We start from the raw sequence: 24,377 nt of genomic DNA, 5'->3' as shown, positions 1-24,377 counted from the left end.
TCCAATGATCAAAAACAACACAAGGAAAACGAATCAGATTGCAACAATAACTTGATCCAATGACGATACAAAGACGAATTACAAAAAACAAGACAGGACCGTTGGGACAATTTTGTCGGGATCAACTTAAAAAATAACATTAAGTGGAGAGCCCTTCAAAATAAAACTGAAAGAATTAAAATACCAATGCTAATGTCAACACTAAAGCGACCAAAAGGTACAATGGCAAGGACTGAATATGCTTGGCAGCAAGGATGTAGCCAGAATTTTATCAAAAGGATGGTCCTATTTCTTAAAAAGACTCATATTTTTTTCATTTTATTCTGAAAAATAACTTCCTTATTTATTAGTTTTATGTACATAACTTGCCTTCGGGAGGCCTTTATACAAATAGTATTTGGTCTATATAACTAAGCAAAAAAAGCTTTTCTTAATAACATTACAACATATAATCTCAACTGTATAAATATATATATAATGTTGAAATTATATTGCAACATATGTTGTAATGTCATTAAGAAAAGCTTTTTTATATATACACTGTTGAGATTATATGTTGTAATGTTATTAAGAAAAGCTTTTTTTGCTTAGTTATATAGACCAAATACTATTTGTATGAAGGCATATATATATATATATATATATATATATATATATAGAGAGAGAGAGAGAGAGAGAGAGAGAGAGAGAGAGAGAGAGAGAGAGAGAGAGAGACCCAAATGTACTGTTATTATATTTATTTGGCAATGTGATAACTTTGATCTATTGCCAAACATTGAAAATCGAATGCAATACAGGGTGAAAAGTATTTAAATCGACAAACTCTGGGAGGTTGTAGGGGACATCAAAACAAATATTTTTCCCTAATGTCATTTTTTCCTATGAGGAGTATTTAAACCAGTAGAGGAACTGTGCGTGCTCTGGGTGGATAATCAACTGGTTCCAGGTTGTGGACACACTGTAAGTGAAATGGCTGTAACAACTGCTCTCGAAGGACTGTTCTTACATTCGTCTGATTCGTCCCCATTTACGTGCAATTGCACAAGTGCTGATTGAAAGATCCCGCTCCACATACTGGAAGAAAGCTTCCTCAAATTGCAGCGTTCTTACCGTGCGACGGTGTCCCTGTCCAGGTAATCTGCTAAATGACCCGGTCTGAAGCAGACGTTGGTACACAACAGCAAAGGTCGTATGATCCGAGATATGGCGATTAGGATATTGTTGTCGATAAACCCACTGTGTAGCTCGTCCATTGTGGTGCACTATGCAGTACCCACCAACCATATCAGTGCACTCACTCCACACGTATCGCTCCATTAGTAAACAGAGACAATGCACTACTACATTGGTGGACAGCAGTTGCCTACAACTGAAGAACGTAATACGCCCTCTAACAACTGAAGATCGTAATACGGCCTCTAACAACTGAAGAGCGTAATATGACCTACACCGTTTTAAATAATCCTCATAGAGAAAAATGACATTACGGAAAAATATTTGTTTTGATGTCCCCTGCAACCTCCCAGAGTTTGTCGTTTTAAATATTTTTCACCCTGTATATTTCTTCTTTGCTAACAAAACACAGCTGAGTCATCTACATTCGCTACTGGCCAGAAGAACAATCTTAACATTTGGTTGAAAAACGTATAAATTTAAATGGGTTCAAATCTCTTTTGACAGCTATCTTTCTCCTTTTAGAATCTTCTAGTTAAACTTACAACTCATCTGAAACCCCATCAGGATTTCTTCAGCACATCATAGCATCCCAGATTCCTCAACTGAAATTCAAATTTTATTAAATATTTTTCATTTAATTAAAATGCTTCAATTTCCTTGACTCATCAAGAACTTCTTTTGAATTATTATTTCAACAGTCAGCTTGAAACTATAGAAACCAAATTTATTTACAAATAAAATGGAATACAGAGATACTATGAACTACAGTTTTGGGATCTTACGATTGATTCACCTGTTAATTTCAACTAAATTCTTATGTGTGTAATGTCATAAATTAGTTTCTATTTATCCATGATAATGTGGTTATACAGTCTTTCATGCTAGTAAACTCCTCTAAGATGTACAACATACATTGTCATTTATATAACGTTTATTTATAAATACATTAGAGTTGTGACGGTTGAGCTCACTGTTCCTAGGATATTACGGATAAGACATTTCACCATGGTGGCAAAAAAGAGGGGAGGTAGCACTACAGACTTACACTGCATATTGTTTTGAAACCAAAGTGTTTTGGGGATAGTCGCCATTTTAAGTAGCCTAAAACATTAGCAGACTATTGTTTACGATTGCTTTTTGTCCTTTATTTCTGTCATTTGTGGGCAGGAGCTGTTTTAAATACTAAAAGTTATAGAGCTTGCATGAATAAAATAGAGTCAGGAAGGCAGTTTCGGAGGATTGCTCTTCTTGAATGCGTATTTGCTCTAGTAATATGACACACACACACATACACACACACACACACACACATATATATATATATATATATAAGGCCATATGCATCATATTACTAGAGCTATCTATATATAAAAATATCGAATAACCAAGATGAGAAGGAAGTTATGTGAAAAGAATACTTCCATAATCCATTTAATTCCAACTTTACTGTATTTGTATCAATAGCAAATAAAGCTGGAACCCTGAAACCAATGCTTTTTTGCTTAGTGATACTGCTTGCTGTCTGTTATACTTTTAGCTTTCAGCTCATATGTACAACATTTTTAATGTTCACGTTTCGAAAAAATACTTATCTAATCATTCTTTGCAAGCCCATAAACGTATCCAATGAGGAAATAAGCAAGGCATATTATCGTATCTTGTACATGTCAACAAAGTTAATGATTATTGAAATGTCAAAGAAACAGAATTGCATAGAGGTATGCCTCCAAGCAGAAAAGAGTTCTTGTTTTATTACATTGTCAATGCATTAATTTATCCATCTCCTCACTTTGAAATCTTATCTATGCTGCATCATTCAGTGGGTGACCAATAATAGCAACTTACAGAGTAAGAAAGGATATAATTTTTAAACATCTTCCAGCATTGTGGAATGCTGTAAATGTGATTAAGGGAATGGTCTCAAATGCTTAAGACCTCTTAAAATGGGTATTTTGCTTTAACTTGTATGTGAGTAACAGTTCAAACTATGAGTCAGAATTCTGGTATGTTCAAACATAATCCTGTGTGTTTATTTGACATGCTGTGCTCAGCCGTCACTGATTTTTCAAAATTCCTGTACTTCAGATTACACTGATGTCCAACTCAGTGTTAAGCAACCGTACATACCGACTGACCCACATAGTTGCTGGGACACTCTCAAGAACTATTACAAAACCCACTCACTTTCGGCAAAGATCATCTTTAAAAAGGTCAGGGACAGTGACAGAGACTCGGTCAGGGACAGAGAGGAGACTCGATTGGGGACAGCGACAGAGACTCAGTTGGGGGCAGTGACAGGGACTCGGTCAGCGGCAGTGACATAATGAAGACAGCACATGGAGCAATACAAGTAGTCAGTCAGCACTTGTGAGGATGCACGGTGTCGACATTCCGGCACCTGGGTCTGGCGGCGAGTAGAACTGGAGTGCGGAAGCAGTCATGGGTCAACATAGGCTCTGCTTAAGAGCCATATCTACCCTGAGGAGAGCGTGGGAGTTTACCCTGATGTGCATGTTAACAGTGAACTCCTGGACTAACTGTAAATGGTGAGCCATTTTGTGGTGGAACTTTTGGATGTGATTGCTCTGTGTAACCACTCTGATTTTCGCTAGTCATTCCTTAAACCACTTGGACATGGATCTGGGGTACTTGGTATTGCAAGTCTATGTAACTGTGCCATACCTTGGTTCCATTGCATTTATCATGAATTACAAGTGTGGCTGATATTCGGTGATTCCTTTCTTTATTATTATTGTTTATATGTTAAGTGGCCACTTTCATGAATCAAAGTTTATTCTCTGTATACAACTTCAGCCGCTATTTTAAATTGGAATTGCAAACTTCTTCTTTGTTGGCAACTATAACAGTAACAATTTTGTGTCATAAAACTGTGCTTCGGTACTTAATGTTGTGTGCAGATTGCTCATTATCACCTTGAGCTAGTTGTAGGTTATAAATTTATCAAGTAAAATTTCACGTCAGTGGAGATTGTTTAATGAATTATTGCTTTAATACTAACTGTGGTTGTCACACTATAATGTTTAACATTTCTTCTGGCATTTGGCATTACCAAGTGTTTGGCTGTCGGTTTTAGTATTTTAGTGAACTGTGTATTAAAACTGTGTTTGTATGTTCTAGAAGCTGTTATTGGTGTGTGTAGGCCCTTCTGCCTGTTGTTGTCACTTGAGCTCTCGAACACAGAATTCAGACGTGCAGCCGATGTGGATGCCAAATGTCGAGAATGTGCTCATTGCTGTGTAGATCTTTCAAGCTATCATAACATCATATTGCCAAATGTTTTCCATAATTGTTAATTCAAGTATTTATGAGATCTTGCTGTCTGAGTATTTTTTGAAACCTAATAGCTTTTACAAATTGTTATTTTTCATATTCACAAAGCCTGCTAATTGACTTAATTTCACAACTAGTGAGCTCAGATTTGTAGTTATGTTAAGGTTATATTTGTGTCAAGCAATTATTTATTAATTTAAAGTTGGGGCCATATGGCTGTTTTCTTGTAAATTTTTTTGAATTATTCTTATTGCTTTTATAGAGTTGAATAATCGGTGTAGATACTGAAATTTGCAGATGCTAATTAATCATTGTGTTGTTACCAATGCTCTGTTTTAATTAACATAGTGAGAATAAATTTTTATATCCTCAAGTGGGGTCAGCATTCCACTCCAGCAGTCCATGTGCCCTGCTTACAAATCCTACAACTTCCCAACAGGTTTCTTGCCTGTGGTGTAACTGTTAGTAACACAGAATCATAAAAAAGGCAAGTATTTTGTAAGGTAAAGGCAACTGCTTAACTAACAACGTAGGGTCACAATTACTTCTTGTGTATCTTTACCTATATGTTAGCTAAGAAATGTTGGTGACTGTTTGGTTGATTTAAGGCTAATCTTGCTGATTCACACTAGACATGAATGGACCATCATGTCACTTCACATTTTTTTCGCATCATATCACAGACACATCATGGTGTATTCACACTGGGCATAGTGTCACAGCACTTAAGCCCAGTAACTAACAGTGAAAGTGAGGCTATGAGAGACTAGCCATGACAGTATCGTATCAGAACTGAGGCACTAAAGACGATAAAGTTTATCAATGGCCAAAGAAAACTTTATAATGTATGCTTCTGATCACTTTTGTGTGGTAAAGTGATGAGAAATGGAAATTTCGAAACATCGAGATGCATTTGCTGGTGAAAATATATACATACAAATACATCAAACAATATTTACAAGGAACTAAATAGAGCCTGTTTAGCTTACCCATTGTGATTTTCTTATGTAACTAATGATGTCATGAACAGCTGTATTTTTCTCCTTCATAAGAGCTGACTTCTCACTTAAGAAAACTTGCTTCGTCAGTTTATGTTCTTAATTATACACGGTGTAAACTTCAACTCTGTTCTGTTATTGTAAAACCTATATCAATTTCCGCTTTCAAATGTATGACCTCACTTTTGGAAGGCGTCTGATTGGCTGGATTACATCACGATGACAGAACAGAAACAGCGCTTCATGAGGTGGTAACCTCTATGTCCTCTACGTCGGTGGAAAAAATTCCAAGTCTCATGTAACTCTTGCAATTTACCGCGAAAACAAGGCACAATAATAAAATAAAGGTTAAGAAGATAAAGAAACACAAAATCCGCTACTAAAACATGTTCGAGTGCGGCGAAAATAGGTTAACTGCTGATGTTATCAGACGACGATACCGCCAAATCTTTCTTCCCGTGAAATCTTTATGTTGACGTGACGTGACGATCAGCTGATGACCTGCGTGGATTCCACCATCTGAAATGCATTGTGGAATACTTTTTCTTTGAATTATGACGGCGCCTTAGTACTCGTCGTCTTAAAAATCACGTTGGGGTCACCACTTGTCCAGTGCAGCTACAATTAAGTCTGTCAGACCTTTAACTAGCGTGTATTTATCAATTCGAATGGTAGTGCTCGAATATCACTCTCCTGATCCACAATAATTAGGACATATATTTAACAGAAAAAACACACTCGACACATAATAGCTGTGAGCAATGAACAGACTAGGAAACTGATAGTTGAAAATAAAATCGTGCCTGAATGATAAACATTAGCTTGTAATAGGGAAACTCCATAACTATGTAAATGTTGCAATTAATGAAAAAGTCAAAGAATAAACTGTCACTGCTACTGCATTCAACCCCACTGACTAGCGCTTAATTCAATCTGACTGCCGCAACAACAGCACCCGTAACAGATGGTGACAATCTGACACTACACCAGCCCCCTCGGTGGAAGTGGAGTGTCGTTCAGAAAACATGCATGAAAGAGCATGCGACGTTTCGATCGAGACGTGCACACTGGTTGCAGTTCTGCATCGGGTAGTTGTAGCACCTGTGGTTGTGATTGTGGTGCTGGTACTGAAAGATGGGGTTGTCTTCATGGTACTGCAGCTGGTGGTGCATCCTGAAAGATGTCAGCGGGCTTGACGCAGTCGAGAAAAATAGTTATGTTCTTGCCATTCACCGCAATATAATGAAGATTTCACATCGTCCATACCGTAAAAGCAACTGTCAAAATCGTGATGCATGTAATTGGGTGGCGTGCCATGTCTGGAAGCTTTAAGAAGACGAATGCAAGCAATGTGGTCCCATAGAAAATTTGTGAAGTTTGGTTGGTCTTGAGTGGATGACTGCAGAGAATTTGCATCAATAAATTCTCTTGGTAGACATAATACTTCGTCATAAAAAAGTTCCACTGACAAAGAGTTTATGTGTGGCTTGTGCGTTTTCTGCAGATCAAGGAGAACTATTGGGAAACAATCGTCCAGTTAGAGTGGTGGTGCACGAGTGCAGCTTTAATGCACCAGTGCCATCACTCGATCATGCCATTACTTACAGGATGATAGCTGGTGGTTTTATGGTGCATGTATCCGCATAAATCTGCGAGCTGGGCGAATAAGTCAGACTCAGGTTGTCAGACGCAGTCGATAATAATGTGCAGTGGGCAACCAAACGAAGATAACCGCGCCAATACAAAAACAGAGGCTAGTGTTTCTGCGGAGATATTGTTTAGTGGTACCACTTTCGGCCAGCAGATAAACGATCAATCATAGTAAGCAAGTATCGTTCGCCATTTGATGGAGTTAAAGGTCCTATGAAATCAATATACACGTGTGTGAACCGTAAAGTTGTGTCAGGGAAATCACAGGCTACCGTGTGCATGTGGCGACACACTTTCGTACGTTGACATTGCAAACATGTATGTGTCCATTCATGGCAGCCTTTTTCCATCCCAGGCCAGACAAAACGTTTCGATACCAGGTGAAACATTGGATGGATCCCAGTGTGACACAAGCTGTGTAGGCTGTCAAAGGCTTGTCTACGAAATGCAGTTGGTAGAAAAAATCAGATCTTCCCTGAGAGACACCACAATACAGCTTGACATCTTCAAGAGGATCACTGACAAGTTGCAACTGTAACGCATATGTGGCATCCTTTAGGAAACTCTGGAGTCGTCGTCTTGTGACTGGGTGAGGTTTGTGAAATCAGTAGAATTACACATTGCTGGCGTGTGAGAGACATTCTCAATTCCGGAAATATGTGTGATCTCGGCGTTAAATTGAGCTATAAATTCTATATGGTTATCCTGACGAGGTCAGCAGTTGTTGCTATTCTGCTTGAAGGTGTATGTCAATGGCTTATGACCCTTGTGGAAGGTAAATTCACTTGCTTCTATTTGCAGCTGAAAGTACTTCACTACTTCGTATATGGGAAGAACTTCGCAGTCAGAGGCATTCCACTTCTGCTGTGATGGCGACAGTTTGTGAAAATAGTAAGCAAGGGATTACCATGAGCCATCTGCCAATTGTTACGACACCGCACTGATAGCTGTCTGACTTACGCCCATCAATAATGCTAAGAATGCATTAAGCTTGGGGCGTGCGATAAGTGCAGTGTTCGCCGTACTCTGCTTTGTGGCGTCGAAAGAGAAGCAAATCGCATAGTCCAGTGGACTGGAGTATCGCCCCTGACCTTCGGGCCAGCAAGTGCTGTAGTTAATGATTCCTGTAGTTCTACTGAATGTGGTGGATTGCGCCAGTACAAATTCAACATTCCTAAGAACCAGTGAAATCTTTAACGATGTTCGACTTCGGTATCGGCAGGATGGCTTCAGCGTTTCCTGATAATGATTGGAAGCCTAGGTATCCAATGGCCAAGTAATGTAATCTCGGATTGCCCGAACACACGTTTAGTCATTTCTAAACCACACCATATTGCTCTAAGTGCTTTAACGCCTCAATAAGATGTTGTTTGTGTTGCTCCTTGATTGCCGAAAAGATAAGATTATCATCAAGGTATACAAAACAAATTGACAGGCCTTGCAAGTCTGAATCAATAAACTGTTGCCACATCTCAGCAGCATTGCTTTAGGCAAAGGTTATGTACATACTCTTAAATAACTCAAATGGATTGATAATCGCTGTTTTGGGCATGTCTTCCTTTGGTACATGGATCTGCCACTTACGACTACCTAGGAGCAAAGGTTGAGTTGTTGAGTATACATATCAGCAAGCTGTTGTCTCAAAATGGTACCAGCAACGATAGAGAGCGATACCATAAAAGGTCAAGGAGCCATTCATCGACTAAAGCTACGTCTTCTAATGCAGAGCATCACATATGCTGGTACCATCGCAAGTTCACTGAGCAAGAGAAAAGGTGTACAGGTATACTGCTTTGTGCTCCTTCTCAAATGGCAGTGGCAGTCGATGGTAAGTGCAGCCAACAGCTTGTCAATATTGGAGCACCCGTTTATCAGTGACAGAAAATCAGGCCAAAAGTATTTGGTGGACACTGGTTCTGATTTAAGTTTATTGCCACGGACTTCTGCTCCTCACCGCAGACCACGAACAGCATTCTATTTGTCAACAGTGAAGAGCTCATCCATATTGACGTATAGAACACAGCACACGGAAGTGGATTTAAAACTACATCGCCCCTTCGTCTGGGACTTCACCATCGCCGACGTCTTGGAGGCAATATAGCTGCTTGTCTTCTGTTTATTAACATCTACTGCCAGACGTGGTGAACACTCAGTTCACTGACAGAGCTACAGGATTTTTACAGGATTTCTTTGCAGCGCAGCAGTGCACAGGGTCGAGCTAACACAAGTGAGTGATACTAACTACGCCTCTCTGTTATACAGCAATTTCCAGCTTTGACTAGACCTCCAGCTGCTTCTAAAGAAGTGCTAAGTAATACAGTGCACCATATAAAAACTACTGATGGCTCACCAGTATCGTGCAGACCTAGGCGTTTGGCACCTGACTGCCTGGGTGTCACTAAAGTTGAGATCAACACCGTGCTCAAAAAAGGACTTATCCGACTGGCAAGTGGCCCATGATCGCCCCTCCTAACCAAGTACCCAAAAAGTCTGGAGTGTGGCGACCAAGTGGAGATTGTCGTGCGGTTATTGCCAGAACTATGCCAGACTGGTAGCCAGTAGCATTGTTGCAGAACTCGTAACTGCTGCTATCGTTGTTTCACTGCTGCATGGCTCTGTTACTGCGCTAAGCTCAGCAGGAGCAATGGCTTTTTGAACTCTGTCTGCAAGCTCTGCAACGTCGCCCAGTGGCATTTCTGTTTAGGACGCTACTATGGCCTTGATTTGTGATTGTAGGTGGCTGCTCCAAATGGTGCACAGCTAATTATTTGATGTTCAGCTGCCGAAGTTATTGTGATGGTTTGTGGTCTCCAATATCTTCTGTGTGAGTACTTGTCGAATTCAGTCTTTCTGCGAGGCTGCGATTTTCGAATTATTTTTCTTTGAGCTTCTCATAAGAATTTGCCATTCATGGCATGGTTATAGCATCCTGTACTTCCGCACCGAACCGGTGACCTATCTGGCTCACTACTAGATCAAATTTTGTTGAATCAGTCATGGTGTCAGTGTAGTAAAAACTCGTTTCAACGTGTGCAAACTACAGTACACAGTTATGCAGCCAGAATGGAGGTAAACTTACACCTAAGTTTGATACAGCTGGTTTGTCTGTCATCTTGTGAATTTTTTTTTTTTTTCAAAATATGGTTGCTGCCTAGTTCTCGTCAGCGTTAAAATCACGTCTGATATACCACTTGTCGGGTGCAGCTAGAATTAGGGCTATCCAGTCTTTAAAGAGCATGTATTTATTAAGCCGAGTGGTGGTACTAGAAATATCACTCTTGTACCCCATGGATAGTGTGATCATTTAACGGCATAAACGTACTAGCTCGGAGCAATGAACAGGCTGGAAGGTGTTAAACTTGAAAGTAAAACCGTTCCTGAATGATAAACATTAGCTGATAACATGAAAACTCTGTAACTGAAGAGCACAAGGCAAAAATGATGATAGTCACTTTTTGTAACTTTTTAGGACGACGAATTTGCTGCTCTAGTCTCTCGTATATCATAAACGTTCACTGTATCATTATCACAACAACATTTTTATTTTTCTATATCTGTTTAGGTAGTAAATGTAATACAATAAACACATTTTCAATTTCAAGGTACTTTATTCATTAATAATTTAAATAGGTACACAAAAACATGGTAAAAGTGATGGCAGTCATAAAAAAATGGGTAGAAACGATGAAAGTCCACTATCTTTCTGTGCTTCTTCAGTGGATCTTGTAACCTGTAAACAGATTCTGTTTACTGTTCATTTTATAAGATTTATAATATTGTAGACTTTAACACATTAGGCCCTTACAGATTTTATTTTAATGCTGTTAGTTACAACTTATGTTTTGTTAATGACGAAGTTCTTCAAAGTACTTTTGAGCAGATGGACTGCAAACTGCTTCAGGTGCTGCAGGTCTTGGTACTTTCCAGGTCTTAGTTTAATCATATCTGGTAATAAGCAAATGTTTGGGCTAAAACAAGGGTACCTGCTGGTGGTTTTTGTCATAAAATAGTAACGTACCTACTTACGTAGCGTATTATGAATTTAACTAATAACCTAACCAAATATCAGTTGCAATAACGGCAAAAATATTTCCTGTACTGATAAGCTTTCATTACTTTCAGGGTTACACTATTGTTATGAGGTATTATTCTATAACTCATTACATGTCTATAGATTATTGATAAGTGAAAGCAAATGTTGGGTCATTTTCTCTTACCTTCACGCAGAAGTGGTGGTAAAGAGGAGGATGTATTATCACCAGGGTCTTGTCTCTCTTGAAAGTTTGGTAAGTTGGTGTTGTGTTAGGATCAGTGACATAAGAAAGTACCCAGTGTACGATGATTTGTGTTCAACTAACCTACAATGGTCTTTTGAAACTTTTATTTCACGAATTGGTCGTGTAGCAAATGGGCATTTCTTGTGATAGTGATTTTCCAAAAAAGCAGTCCATTTTCTAAATAGGTTTTGGTCAGTTTCAACCATAGTGAAAGGCGAAGGCTTTACTCTGGCATTCTTTATTTCATTTACACAATGTTCTGGTTTCTCTGCAGGAAATTTGCTGTTTATCAGGGCCATATCTCTATCGTATTCTAGGTAAGAGTGGCCGCGAATAGGGAATATGATCGTTATGAAGTCTAGTTTTTTTTTTGATTTGTACCACATAATGACAGAAGCGAAACATGGTGTAGTTCTTGTTCTGTCCGCTACAAGAATCGCTAAATATGTACAGGTTTTTGACATTGGACTGTAACATGGTGAAGATATAATAGTGCAACATCGATACTACTTTGTCTGCACCTTTACCTCCTTCTGTTTCTGGATAAGCAAAAAAAGTTGCATTTCCCATAGGTAGGCTGTGGACATCGAATAAATACAATGACAATTGACGGCGGTAGTAAACGTCATTTGTGGTCAAATTAGATAAGCTTAACTTTTTTTGAAAATCAATGGTAAGTGCCTCAGTATCCTCTCTTTTCTCAGAAATTTTCCTACATTTTCTCCTTGTGTCATAAAACATGTTATCTTTCCTCAAGTGTAGTTCATTCTCACATTGTTTTGTCTTAATGCTGCTTAAAATATTTGCTTTTTCCTTGTCATCATTAGTCTGTTCCAGCTGGAGGTTTAGAGCTTTCATTCCTGCTTGGTACCTGTCACATGCACAGTAGGTGCCGCTTCTGGGATATCCGAAAGCTATGTTAAACTTAATTACGAATACTGTATATAATATTCAAAGGAGACAATCTTACCACTAGGCCTATCTGTCTTGTACAATGTGTACATTTTTTTCAAATTTAAAGTGTCTGGCAAGTACGTTTTTTTAGTTTTATCAAAACTGTAATGGCTTGTACGGCCCTTAAACGATGCAGTGTGATCAATGACACTTTGCTTAACTTCTTCTGAGGTCACAAAATATTTGTGGTCATACTTTCCTCTCTTGTCTGTTGGGGGCTCACCTGTTTCTTTCAGACACGTTTGAATAGTTTGAACCCTTCTCCCAGTTACACCAAAAATAGACAAAAATGCTTTATAACACACAGGGGTGTCAATAAAATTATCATCATCCTTTATTCTTACTTTGTAGGTGTAGCTCTTATCATTAAAACGTGATTCATTTTCAGGCTTTCTTGGTCTGCGATTTTTGACGCCATAAACATTGATAAGCCCATCCAAGTATTTGGACTGAGCATCATTAGATTCTAAACTATTAAAATGAGAAATTAATCTTTTTCTTTCACCTTCACAAACTCTATCAAAACACTGTAGTCTTTTACATCTGCAATCGGGCCCAGTTTCGTGAGTACACTCTTTTAAGTTTTTTCATCACATCTCTTACCCTTCCATGGGATTTTCTCTTCTTTGTGCTATGTTTACTGACGTTTTCACAATCTTCATCCACACTTGACTCACTTAATTCACTCATTTTCACAGAAACTACTACCAAGAGCACAAGCTATAAACTTTGGCAACTTTCTAACCACAAACACAAAGTAAAAAAAAGAATGAAGACAGCATGTTGAACTCCTGATCAATCAGGTTTTGCAAACATAATGAAATGACTCTCATCATATGTGCCGTGAACACACATGACATTCATCGGTTTTACCGTGTACAGCAAAAATAAAATGGCAAATAACTTAGTAATTGCCAGCATTCTTGCCGTGTACACACCCCTACAAATTCGGTCGTATTTGAGCAACAAATTCCTGTCCTAACATGAAAATGGGAAAAAATTGACTATCATCATTTTTGCTTTGTGCTCTTCAACTATGTACAATTACTATGAATGAAAAACGAAACATAAAAAGTCAAGGAACAAAAGCCATGATGGTGCTGCATACAACGTCAATGACTGACACGGAATTAAATCAGACAGCTGTGACATTAGCACATGGCACATGTAGAAGACCTGACCTCCTTGAGGGTGTCCACATCGAAACTGGTATCAGTGACAATGACACAGCTGTAGCAACAATGATTACCAAAGAACAGAGGACAACTACAACAAGCAGGAAGATATATGTGTTCAGTAAACCAGATAAAAACTCAGTAGTGTCATATGTCAATAAGGAACTTTCACCAAAGGGAGGAGCATATGGAGGAACTCTGGCTCAAGTTTAAAAGAATAGTTCACCAAGCACTGAATAGATATGTACCCAGTAGAATAGTTCAAAATGGCAGGGAAATTCATGGTATTCACTCACTGTAAGGAAGCGTCTAAAGAAACAGAGATTAGTGCATAGTAGGTAAAAAACAAAGCATAGGGCTATAGATAGAGAGATGCTGAATGAAACTCGTTTGCTGTCAAGAGAGCAATGTGTGAAGCCTCCAATGACTACCATAGCAGAAGATTGTCAAGTGACCTTTCACAGAACCTAAAGAAATTCGAGTCATACATAAAGGCTATTAGTGGTACCAAAGTAAATGCCCAGCCCCTAGTGAATGAGACAGGAACTGAAATTGAGTGTAGCAAAGCAAAAGCTGAAATGCTTAATTCCGTTTTCAAGTGTTCCTTTACGAAAGAAAACCCAGGAGAATTGCTCCAATTTAATTCTCGTACCATGGAAAAGATGAATGAAATAAGAATTAGTGTCAGTGGTGTTGATAAGCAGCTGAAATCGTTAAAACTGAACAAAGCTCCAAGACCTGATGGAATCCTTGTCATATTCTATACTGAATTTGTGGCTGAGTTGGTCCCTCTTCTAATTATAATCTATCAGAGATCCCTCGAACAAAAAACAGTGTCCAGTGCTTGGAAAAGATCGCAGGTCACACCCATCTACCCGAAGAGTAAGTTTAGTAGAAGTGATCCACAAAAATACTGTCCTAATTCCTTGGTATCGATTTGCTGTACAATCTTAGAAGATATTCTGAGCTCAAACGTAATGATGTATCTTGAACAGAATGACCTTCTAAATGCCAACCAGCGTGGATTTCGAAAACATCGCACATGTGAAACCGAACTCGCACTTTTCTCACACGACATACTGAAAGCTTTGGATCAAGACAGTCAGATAGGTGCATTATGTCTTGATTTCCTAAAAGCATTTGACACAGTACCCCTCCTACGCTTACTGTCAAAAGTGCGATAATATGGAGAATCAAGTGAAATTCGTGACTGGATTGAGAACTTTTGGGTAGGGAGGAAGCTGCATGTTATCTTGGATGGAGAGTTATCATCAGATGTAGAGGTAACTTTGGGTATACCACCAGAAAGTGTGTTGGGACCCTTGATGTTCATGTTGTACATTAATGACCTTGCAGACAATATTAACAGTGATATTTGGCATCTTGCAGATGATGCAGTTATCTAGAATGTAGTACTATCTGAAAGAAGTTGCATAAATATTCAGTCAGATCTTGATAAGATTTCAAATTGACATGGACCTTGGCAACTTGCTCTAAATATTCAGAAATGTAAAATTTTGCACTTCACAAAACGAAGAAACGTAGTATCCTGTGACTATATTATTAGTGAGGCACTGCTCAAATTGGCGAACTCATACAAATACCTGGGTGTAGCACTTTGTAGGGATATGAAATGATGATCACATAGGTTCAGTCATAGGTAAAGTGGGTGATAGGCTTCAGTTTATTGGTAGAATAGTGGGGAAATGTAATCAGTCTACAAAGGAGACCACTTACAAAACACTCATGTGACTAGTTCTATTATATTGCTCTAGTGTGCGGTACCCATACCAAATAGGTCTATGACAGGGGATATTAACCATATACAGAAAAGGGCAGACGAATTGTCATAGGTTCATTAAATCTGTGGGAGAGTGTCACAGAGGTATGGAAGGAACTGAACTGAAAGACTCTTGAAAATAGATGTAAATTATCCTGAGAAAGTCTATTAACAAAGTTTCAGGAACTGGTTCTAAATGATTACTCTAGGAATGTACTACAATTCTCTACATATTGCTCACATATGGATCATGAGGATAAGATTAGGATAATTACTGTTGCACAGATGCAGTCAAACAATCATTTTTCCTACACTTCATATGTGAATGGAACATGAAGAAACCATAATAACTGGTACCATGGCACATACCCTCAGCCATGCACCTCATAGTTGCTTACAGAGTATAGATGTAGATGTAGATATAGCAGACGATGGTGATCTGATGCTGCATTACTCTTAATAGTGTCGCAGGTGATGTTCTAATTCAAATTGAAAAGTCTCACTGAACTGTGGTTCTTACCATCAAAGTAATAAGATCTTCAGGAAAATTAAGAGTGTTAATGATTTCTGGAAACAGCGTTGTAGAACTCAGCATTTTTATCCTCATAGAGAACATCATTCTCTGTTGTTCTGTGAACTTCAGTACGCACAGTAAGTTTTTTCTTCTACAGAATGTGCTCTAGGTCAATTTCATCTCAAATAATACAGGTCACGTATGAATGTATCACATCAGTATTTCACAGATTGATGAAGAAAATATATGTCGAAGTTCCTCCCTAGAACTACAATATTTTGATTTTCTGGCGATTTGTTAAAACGTTAAAGACTTCTCTAAACGAGTGTATTTTTCAAAATTTCATGACAATAGAGAAAATTGAAAAATTGTAGCAAAGAATCCAAAAGGGATAGATATCTGAATTTATTTTCAATAAATACTGCATTCCCAATACTATGAGACATGATTAATACATACACACTTCTGAGACTTTTTTTTTGGGAAAAATAAATTATGATAATTTGTAACTTTTTGCGAATTTCAGAATTATGTTTTGAAAATATAAAGTCACAGAATGTTAACTGTCTTGAGAAATAATAAAGTGGAAGGACTTTTGACTGTTAGCTACAACATTAATGCTTTAAATTCTTAAACTGTCAAAATATTTGTACATAAAGATGAAAGAATCTTAAATTTTTTGGTTATTTAGAAATTATTTTCTCCAAACCCCCATACCAAATCTTCTAAAAATTTCGTGATACGTTGCTTGGTCATTGGACTTATGGAATGTACAATCAGAGCAGGCAATACGTGTCTGTACAAAAAGTGAAAAATTTTTTAGTTAGACTAGCTCCACTCTCAAGGTCAAAAAACTCATGGACACTTAAAGATTTAAACTGATCACTGATTTTAAGTAAATGTCCTTCAAAACTCCTATTTCTGAATCAAAATAATTACTTTACAAAATTAGAAGTAAGTGGGAAAACAATTCATAGTTTTGTTCAAAAACATTTTATAATAAAAATATTTATACCCATTTTTCTTTTTATGGTGTTATTCACAAATCATTATTGTCTTCTGTCATGATTTTACTTATTCATGACTTTCCGTGAATTAAAACTGTCTACAATGTAACAATCAACACTGCACTGTTGAAAAGAGTTCAACTTCTATTTTTTTTCCTCTGCTTCTTATTGAACTTGTATAGCCAAGCTGAATTTGCTCACAGGCAAGGATGATCCAACAAGAGCAGTACTTGGGAAATGGGAACTGCACACTGATCTTTTGATGACAGCCATTTGAAAGCATTATCAGGACCATTAGGTGGCACAAAGGAGACGATTATATCTTGCAGCTCATGAGAGATACTTATTATCTCTCCCATCCATATGTATGTCATATGCACAAGAAACGAAGAGGCTCACTATAAAGTCTTCTAATGTCTACTGTGGTCTCTGCACTTCACACACAGTAACGGGCCGCATCTCATGGAGAACCGTTTTTGCAATGTATTTGCCATTCTGGGATGCGACCCTGTAGTGAGGCAATTGAATTCCTACCGTAGGCTTCGTAGTGGACCACTCTTCTTCTTTTTTACACAGAATTCCCTTAATGTACTTTCATTTAGAATTAAGAATTTCATATTTGTTACTAATGGTGATTTTGTATATGCAAATCCAGTAGCATCTCTTATAGCATCAACAGCTTCATGCTGGAGATGAAATCTTGTTGCAGGATGTTTACCGAGACTTCCTACCCCTCACATGCGCTTTTTCCATGACCTGTTGCGGAAAATATCCGTTTTTTTCTTAATTCCTGTACTACAGTGTTGACCAAGCTCATAAAGCTGAAAGCGGTTTTTATAATGAGATGCTGCACCATCAATCACATACACATCTTTAGGTGATGCATGGCCTATAGATGCTACGTCATCAATTATCATGTTAAGAGCATAGCTTGCATGTATATTGTCATGAATGACACATCACTGGCAAAAGCAAAACAGCATGATGTTCCAAGGAAGTGAACACCACGTGTGAATATTGACACCTGTTATTTGTGCCAGTGGTGACTTCTGAGTTTCGATCTGCAAATCAACAGACCAGTTCCCAGAAAAGTCAAAACGAAGAATTAATGTGTCAATATTCTGGGATGTGGCTGATTTTACTTCAACTATGGACTGTCTCTGAATCCTCTGGATATGATGGTGAGCTATTCCCTTCATGACTCAATGCCTAACCTCTGCACTTAATCTAACCACTTCATCGTCATAGCAGGTCAGTGTTGACGATTCACACGAATCTGGCACTGATGCATGGAGAGATGGACTGGCTGCTTCTGAGTCATAAGACTGTTTTACAGCTTTAGATGGATTGTCGAATCTTAGTGGCAGTTTCCTCTTCATCGTCAGTTGAGGTGGCTTATTTGGGATGTCAAACAGTGTGAGTACTGCATTCCACACGAGTTTGTTATTGTCTGCGTCCATGAACTGATTTTGTTCGAAATGTAGCGAACAAAACCTAATATTATTATACTGGTTACCTATTTTCTGCTCCTAAAACGAATCATTAATCATTAATACATATGTAGTTTGCAAGTGAATCCTGACGATACAGTTTAGTAACGTGATGGTATAAACATCTCAGGATCCTTAGGAAACCCAAAAAAGAAATCTGTGGTGTCTTCTTCCTGTTTTTGGTGCAATGTATTGCGCTAGAAACACTCCCGCTTGTAAAAAACACTGTAGAAATCAAAATAAACAACCACTATTCGCTTTCACGATCGCACCGTACTTATAGTTTAAGTTACTGGTCGTTTGGGGCGCTGCTGGCGCGGTAGGCAACAAAATCGAGGCTGTGCTACTTCCAACATATCGATCCCAGCAAACACTCTCGATATCGTTATTGCACTCTCAGATTAGTTTTCGGTATGTACAACAAGAAGGAATCTCTCTCAATAGAATCTTTGATGTAGTGGCATATTTGAATTAGTTTTGATTGCTGACAACAAACATTGTCTATTTGTGGTTAGGGCGTGCATGTTTTATTAGATGTATTTATGGCTCAACACGGTGCATTACTCCAAACATATAATCAGGAACTGGTGAAATGTACGTATGTAAGTGCGTTGGGATGTGAATAACGCCAGCGGTTTTCCATTAAACAGTGCATTTTGCATGCACAGTGGTTGTTGGTTGTGCCTATAGATATTATTTTTTGATCCTGACTAATAACATACTTTACGCTTGTGTTCAATTGCTGCTTGCCACAGGTGACAGTTCATGGTTTCATTGCAAATATATGGCGGTGGAAAAGAAGTGTTCGGTCTAATATTTAACTGAAATTGCCAGCCCTTAACGGTCGCTCGCTAAGTACACAACTAACTGTGTAAGTTAAAGAAATTTGCCCTTAACATGATAACAATTGAGTTGTTTACGTCACCATACTGAACCTACCACAAATAAATATTAGTCTTAAAGAAAGCGAATGCTTCGGTTATTTTGCTAGTAACAGCAGATAAACAATCGAATAGGAATTCAAATGGTTGATATAAAATTAACTTTTCTGCCACAACGTGGAATATCAGGACACGTGTCACAAGGTCGTATCTTATACGACACGTAGTCAGAAAAGCCTTTTTTCCCCTCTTATAAATCGGTTTCATGTTGACCTAGGCCTATATAACAAACGCTAGTGCTGTTTTCTACACAAACGAAAACTAACAATTCGTGTTGGATGACACCGCCTTGTGGTAGGAAGGTTAAGAACGCTACCATTTCCTTACACTACGTTCCAACAAGGAAAATAAGATAGTGACAGACAAGTTTGAGTGATTCTCGTACTGCGATGTTAATTAAGGGTGTTTGTCACTAACACCTGAAATGGCACTAAATTAACATAAGGCGTATTAATTTAAATACAGAACAGAAACTTTTGAAGTCCAAATACAAAATACTGCTTTCAGAGCTTTATTAATAAGTTGCTGCTTGCAAACTTTTACATACAAAACATTTGGTTGTGTGTGAGTAAGCTGCCTATTGAAACAAGTTCTTCTTGTTCTTAATAACCTCATTACTCCATACAATGTTAACATTGTAATTTTCAGTTGCTAACACAATGTTTAGACTGTTAATATGTGCAGTTTTAAAGATTTTGGTGATTTGCTAAAAATTATTGCACCAATACAAAAAGCTCCCTCCTGCTGCCACAATAAGGGTATTCTGAAATCTTGTGTTGTAATAATACAACATTAAAAACAAAAAATTTTATTTCCTTTTATTGGCAAGTCACCTTATCCATGAATACTTTTCTTTATTTTTACAGTATCTTCCTTGAGTATGGCATTAATATTTTTTATGTATTTTTAATCATGCTCTTCATATGTTTGATTTTCCTGACTCGTGTTGGTTGTAAATAAAGTTTTAAAAACCTTATGATACCGGTACTTTTTATTTTAAAGCTCTGGTGTAGAGTTGTGGATCATACAAACTGAGGGTAAATGGCAAACACTGAGTGACACATTTAAGTTAACATTTGTGTAGTTGCTGGTAAACAGCTGTGACAAGAATTTCATTTTCTCTGGAGCAGCAACAGAGGGATTAATAACTGCACATCTGTATAAAACTGCAAAAAGTATGATTTTGAAAACCAAAAAAAGGGATTTCGTAAGGGTGAAGGTATCAAAATATTTAATTTTTAACCAATGTGAATCCAACTAATCATAAAAAATTCAAGGTCATTGTATCAATAAATGACTAAAAATTTTATTTTCTGTTGTTTTATCATCTGTTGTGATTAGTCGTCCTTTTTTGTCTTTACGGCATGTATTAACTTCTTCGATGTGATTATAGTATTTTGCAAAAATATTGGCAAGACCATAAGAGAAGTAAGTTGCTGTATTTCCTGTGAAATTTATGAATGTGTTCAGATTTAAATGCTGTACCAATTCTTAATACTTGTTCAATGTTTGAATACTCTAATCTGATCTAGATTACATTTTACAAACAACAGAAGAAGATGAGCTGCACACCAAGCAGTAGGCTCAAAATGTCTCGTAGTGAACAAAAGCTTGTTTATTTTACCTGCAGTTATGCCTAAGAAAGCAACTCCATTTTCAGTTGCATTTTACTCTTGAAAATACTAATTCAGTAAATGATATTAAAACAGATGCAATAAATAAAAGATTAAACATTATGTACAGTGTTGAGGAACTGTGGGATATTCAAAGCCAAAGAAACAATACAATGCCCTTCTGCACAGAATTAATCACAAGTGTCAATATCATTGGGTGAGGGCAAAGGTGGCATTAAGTGAGGGGCAAAATTGATGTTAGGTAGACAAACTCAAAAGGTTGTGATCCAAACCTTTACCGTAGAAATCAAGAGAATGAGTTTAATCTTTCCTTACACAAGATCAGCACATGAAGAAAGCAAAACAGAAAATATGTTTGTTGTATAAAAATTCTGAACAAGCAAAACATTACATCATATTGTTCTTAAACACACAATGCTAGTGGATGTCACTGGAAACCGTCCTGTACTTCTCGAATCAAGACAAAAGTTTAAAAATGAAAGAATAAACTTTACATGACCCAAAAGGTATTGCTGCTTAACAACTTGATCTTCGACTACAATTTGGTCTTTCAGATATGGCCAAAGAAACTAGGATGAAAATGTTTGTATTTGGCGACAGCAATACATGTCGACTAAAATTTGTCAAATAATATTGCTTGCATTGAGCAGTTATTAGCTCTGAAACAATGTATGAAATTATGATCTATGATACATCACAAATATAAAAGTTTAGTTCACATGCTTGTGTTCCACACTATAAGGGAAGAAGGAGAGGTCTTTGCCTTCATTTATTCATTGGCTTTGTTCAGGTAATTCCCAAGCTGCCTCAGACTGTTTTCCAAGAAACACAGTATATTTTTTCAGGACACTTGAAGGTAACAGGTTTGTTCTAAGCCAAAAAGCGTTCACAAATATAACGTAGCTACTCTGAAAATGCTGGAAATATAAGAGAAGTATGTGCATTATTAAATTTTGTTGCCAGAGAGATCATTTTCTATAAATTTCACCCAGTTTTAAAGTACAGACTTAGGGAAATTAGTAAAAATAGAAACACACTTGAAATGTGTTACAATAGGGGAAAATTGAATTACTCAAGAAAGTTCATTGTGGTATAGCAGCAATATGATACATCAAATATTGCTGCAAAAGCTTTTGGTGTAGTGGCTAGCATTGCTGCCTCTAGATTACAGGGTCCTGGGTTTGATTCCCAGCCAGGTCTGTGATTTTCTTCACTTGGAAACTGACTGTGTGTTTTCCTGATAATTTCGTCTCATCTTTACCGATGCACAAGTTGCTGAAGTAGTGTCAAATAGGACTTGCACCAGGCGGCTGAATGAACCCAGATGGGATCTCCTGGCCAGTAATTTCATATGATCATTTCCTTCCATTACTGAAAAATTAGGTGGAAGGGTTTATTTTTGTTTGCTGTTAAGTTTTATTTCATTTGGGGTTAGTATTACATATTATCCCTAGATAAGTTTTCAAATAAATGAAATTGTTTTTGTACCCACCTCCAAATTTCTTCTTCTAAAGATTGTTTACACACGTCACATGTGTCTGAATTCAGGAAATAGTGCACATGCTTTTAATTTTCTCCCTTTTGCTTTTTTTTGTTTTTTTCAGTTATCCATAAACTATTTCTGTATCAAGATTTATCAGAACATTGTATGCCAACATTAACAATAACAAAGACAGAACATACATGTCTGTGTGCAGTTAATGTACATAGCCGCATAAGGCGGGTGACCTTGAAGCGGACTTAGCCGCTGAGCGAGGCAGCCGCGTGACACGGGCCCTAGTATTACTAGGCCCGTGTTGCTGGAAAATCAAGTTGCGGTTGCGCAATCGGGGCGCGCTGGCGCTGTTATCACGAGGCACATCCGCTGGGGACCCCTGGAGGGGGCCTGTGGGGGCCCTTGACGCTCGTGAGGCAGCAGCATGTTTAGTCGACTCGAGGCAGCCGCACTGTGCACACAGCCATGCCTTATTCATCAACTGTAACATGAACCATTGGCTCAGTGTGAAATAAAGGTAGTTTACTCATAATTTCTTTGCTTAAAAATGCATAGTTCATTATACGCTGAGGTGACAAGTCATGAGATAGTGATGTGCACATATACAGAAGGCTGCAGTATCGCATACACAAGGTATAAAATGTCGATGCATTGATGGAGCTGTCATATGTATTAAAGTGATTCATGTGAAAAGGTTTCCACTGTAGTTATGAGATTTCCACACTTCTAAATATCCCTAGGTCCACTGTTTCCGATGTGGTAGTGAAGTGGAAACATGAAGGGACACGTCAGCACAAAAGCATACAGGCCGACCTCGTCTGTTGACTGACAGAGACCGCTGACAGTTGAAGAGGGTTGTAATGTGTAATAGGCAGACATCTTCACACAGGAATTCCAAACTACATCAGCATCCACTGCAAGTACTAGGACAGTTAGATGTGAGGTGAGAAAACTTGGATTTCATGGTTGAGCGGCTGCTCATAAGCCACACATCACACCAGTAAATGCCAAACAACGCTTTGATTGGTGTAAGGAGTGTAAACATTGGACAATTGAACACAGGAAAAATGTTGTGTGGGGTGAAGAATCATGGTACACAATGTGCCGATCCGATGGTAAAGTGTGGGTATGGCGAATGCCCAGTGAACGTCATCTGCCACCATATGTAGTGCCAACAGTAAAATTCAGAGTTGGTGGTGTAATGATGTGGTCGTGTTTTTCATGGAGGGGGCTTGCACCCCCTGTTTTGAATGGCACCATCACAGTACATTGATGATTTAAGCACCTTCTTACTTCCCACTGTTGAAGATCAATTCGGGAATGGCGACTGCTTCTTTCAATACAATTGAGCACCTATTCATAATGCACGGCCTGTGGCAGAGTGGTTACATGACGATAACATCCGTGTAATGGACGGCCTGTAGAGAGTCCTGACCTGAATCCTATAGAACACCTTTGGGATGTTTTGGAATGCTGACTTCGTGCCAGGCCTCACCGACTGACATCGATACCTCTCCTCAGTGCAGCACTCCATGAAGAATGGGCTGCCATTCCCCGAGAAACCTTCCAGCACCTGACTGAACATATGCCTGCTAGAAAGGAAGCTGTCATCAAGGCTAAGGGTGGGCCAACAGCATACTGAATTCCAGCATTACCAATGGAGGGCGCCACAACTTGTAAGTTAGTTTCATCCAGGTGTCCAGATACTTTTGATCGCATAGTGTATTAATTACAGATATTATCCTTAAGGGTAACTCCGTATGACAGTCACAACATATCTCTTTAAGCCATAATGTAAATTATTTTAGGTACTGTGACTTGTTACAGTGCTATAACCATATAAATATAAATTTGTCACCAACAACAATAAAACCTAACTTACATTCATGGATAAAGTGAAGAATTTATGAATCAGACCTGGAAATAAACTCGGTTAGAATGATTTACTCATGTTTTGTAAGAATTGTTGAACAATATGAGAAAACAAAAATAATC

At 38.1% G+C, this 24,377-nt stretch overlaps 2 protein-coding genes across 4 annotated transcripts in view; one reads left to right on the top strand and one right to left on the bottom strand.

Annotated features, from left to right (window-relative positions):
- Positions 1 to 18,729: 18,729 nt before the first annotated feature.
- LOC126190685 (Sjoegren syndrome nuclear autoantigen 1 homolog) overlaps positions 18,730 to 24,377 on the top strand; it is a 46,420-nt gene continuing 40,772 nt past the window's right edge. Inside the window, exon 1 of one of the 2 annotated variants that reach the window (XM_049931142.1) lies at positions 18,730 to 18,906. In XM_049931142.1, the coding sequence (XP_049787099.1) occupies positions 18,855 to 18,906 (52 nt within the window). In that variant the 5' untranslated portion in view covers positions 18,730 to 18,854. Of the gene's footprint in view, positions 18,915 to 24,377 lie in introns of both variants that reach the window. The other variant, XM_049931143.1, reaches the window with a different exon arrangement.
- Positions 22,467 to 24,377, bottom strand: part of LOC126190684 (uncharacterized) — a 38,526-nt gene continuing 36,615 nt past the window's right edge. For both annotated transcript variants that reach the window (XR_007538271.1, XM_049931141.1), the window contains one exon: positions 22,467 to 22,863. Coding sequence is in view for 1 of the 2 variants with exons in the window: in XM_049931141.1 (XP_049787098.1) it covers positions 22,585 to 22,863 (279 nt within the window). In the remaining variant the exon portion in view is untranslated. The remainder of the gene's footprint in view (positions 22,864 to 24,377) is intronic.

Source organism: Schistocerca cancellata, chromosome 6 (genome assembly GCF_023864275.1).
Source record: "Schistocerca cancellata isolate TAMUIC-IGC-003103 chromosome 6, iqSchCanc2.1, whole genome shotgun sequence".
Lineage (NCBI taxonomy): Eukaryota > Metazoa > Arthropoda > Insecta > Orthoptera > Acrididae > Schistocerca > Schistocerca cancellata.
The sequence above is the reverse complement of the archived record's forward strand: the minus strand, read 5'-3'. Positions and strand labels throughout refer to the sequence as shown.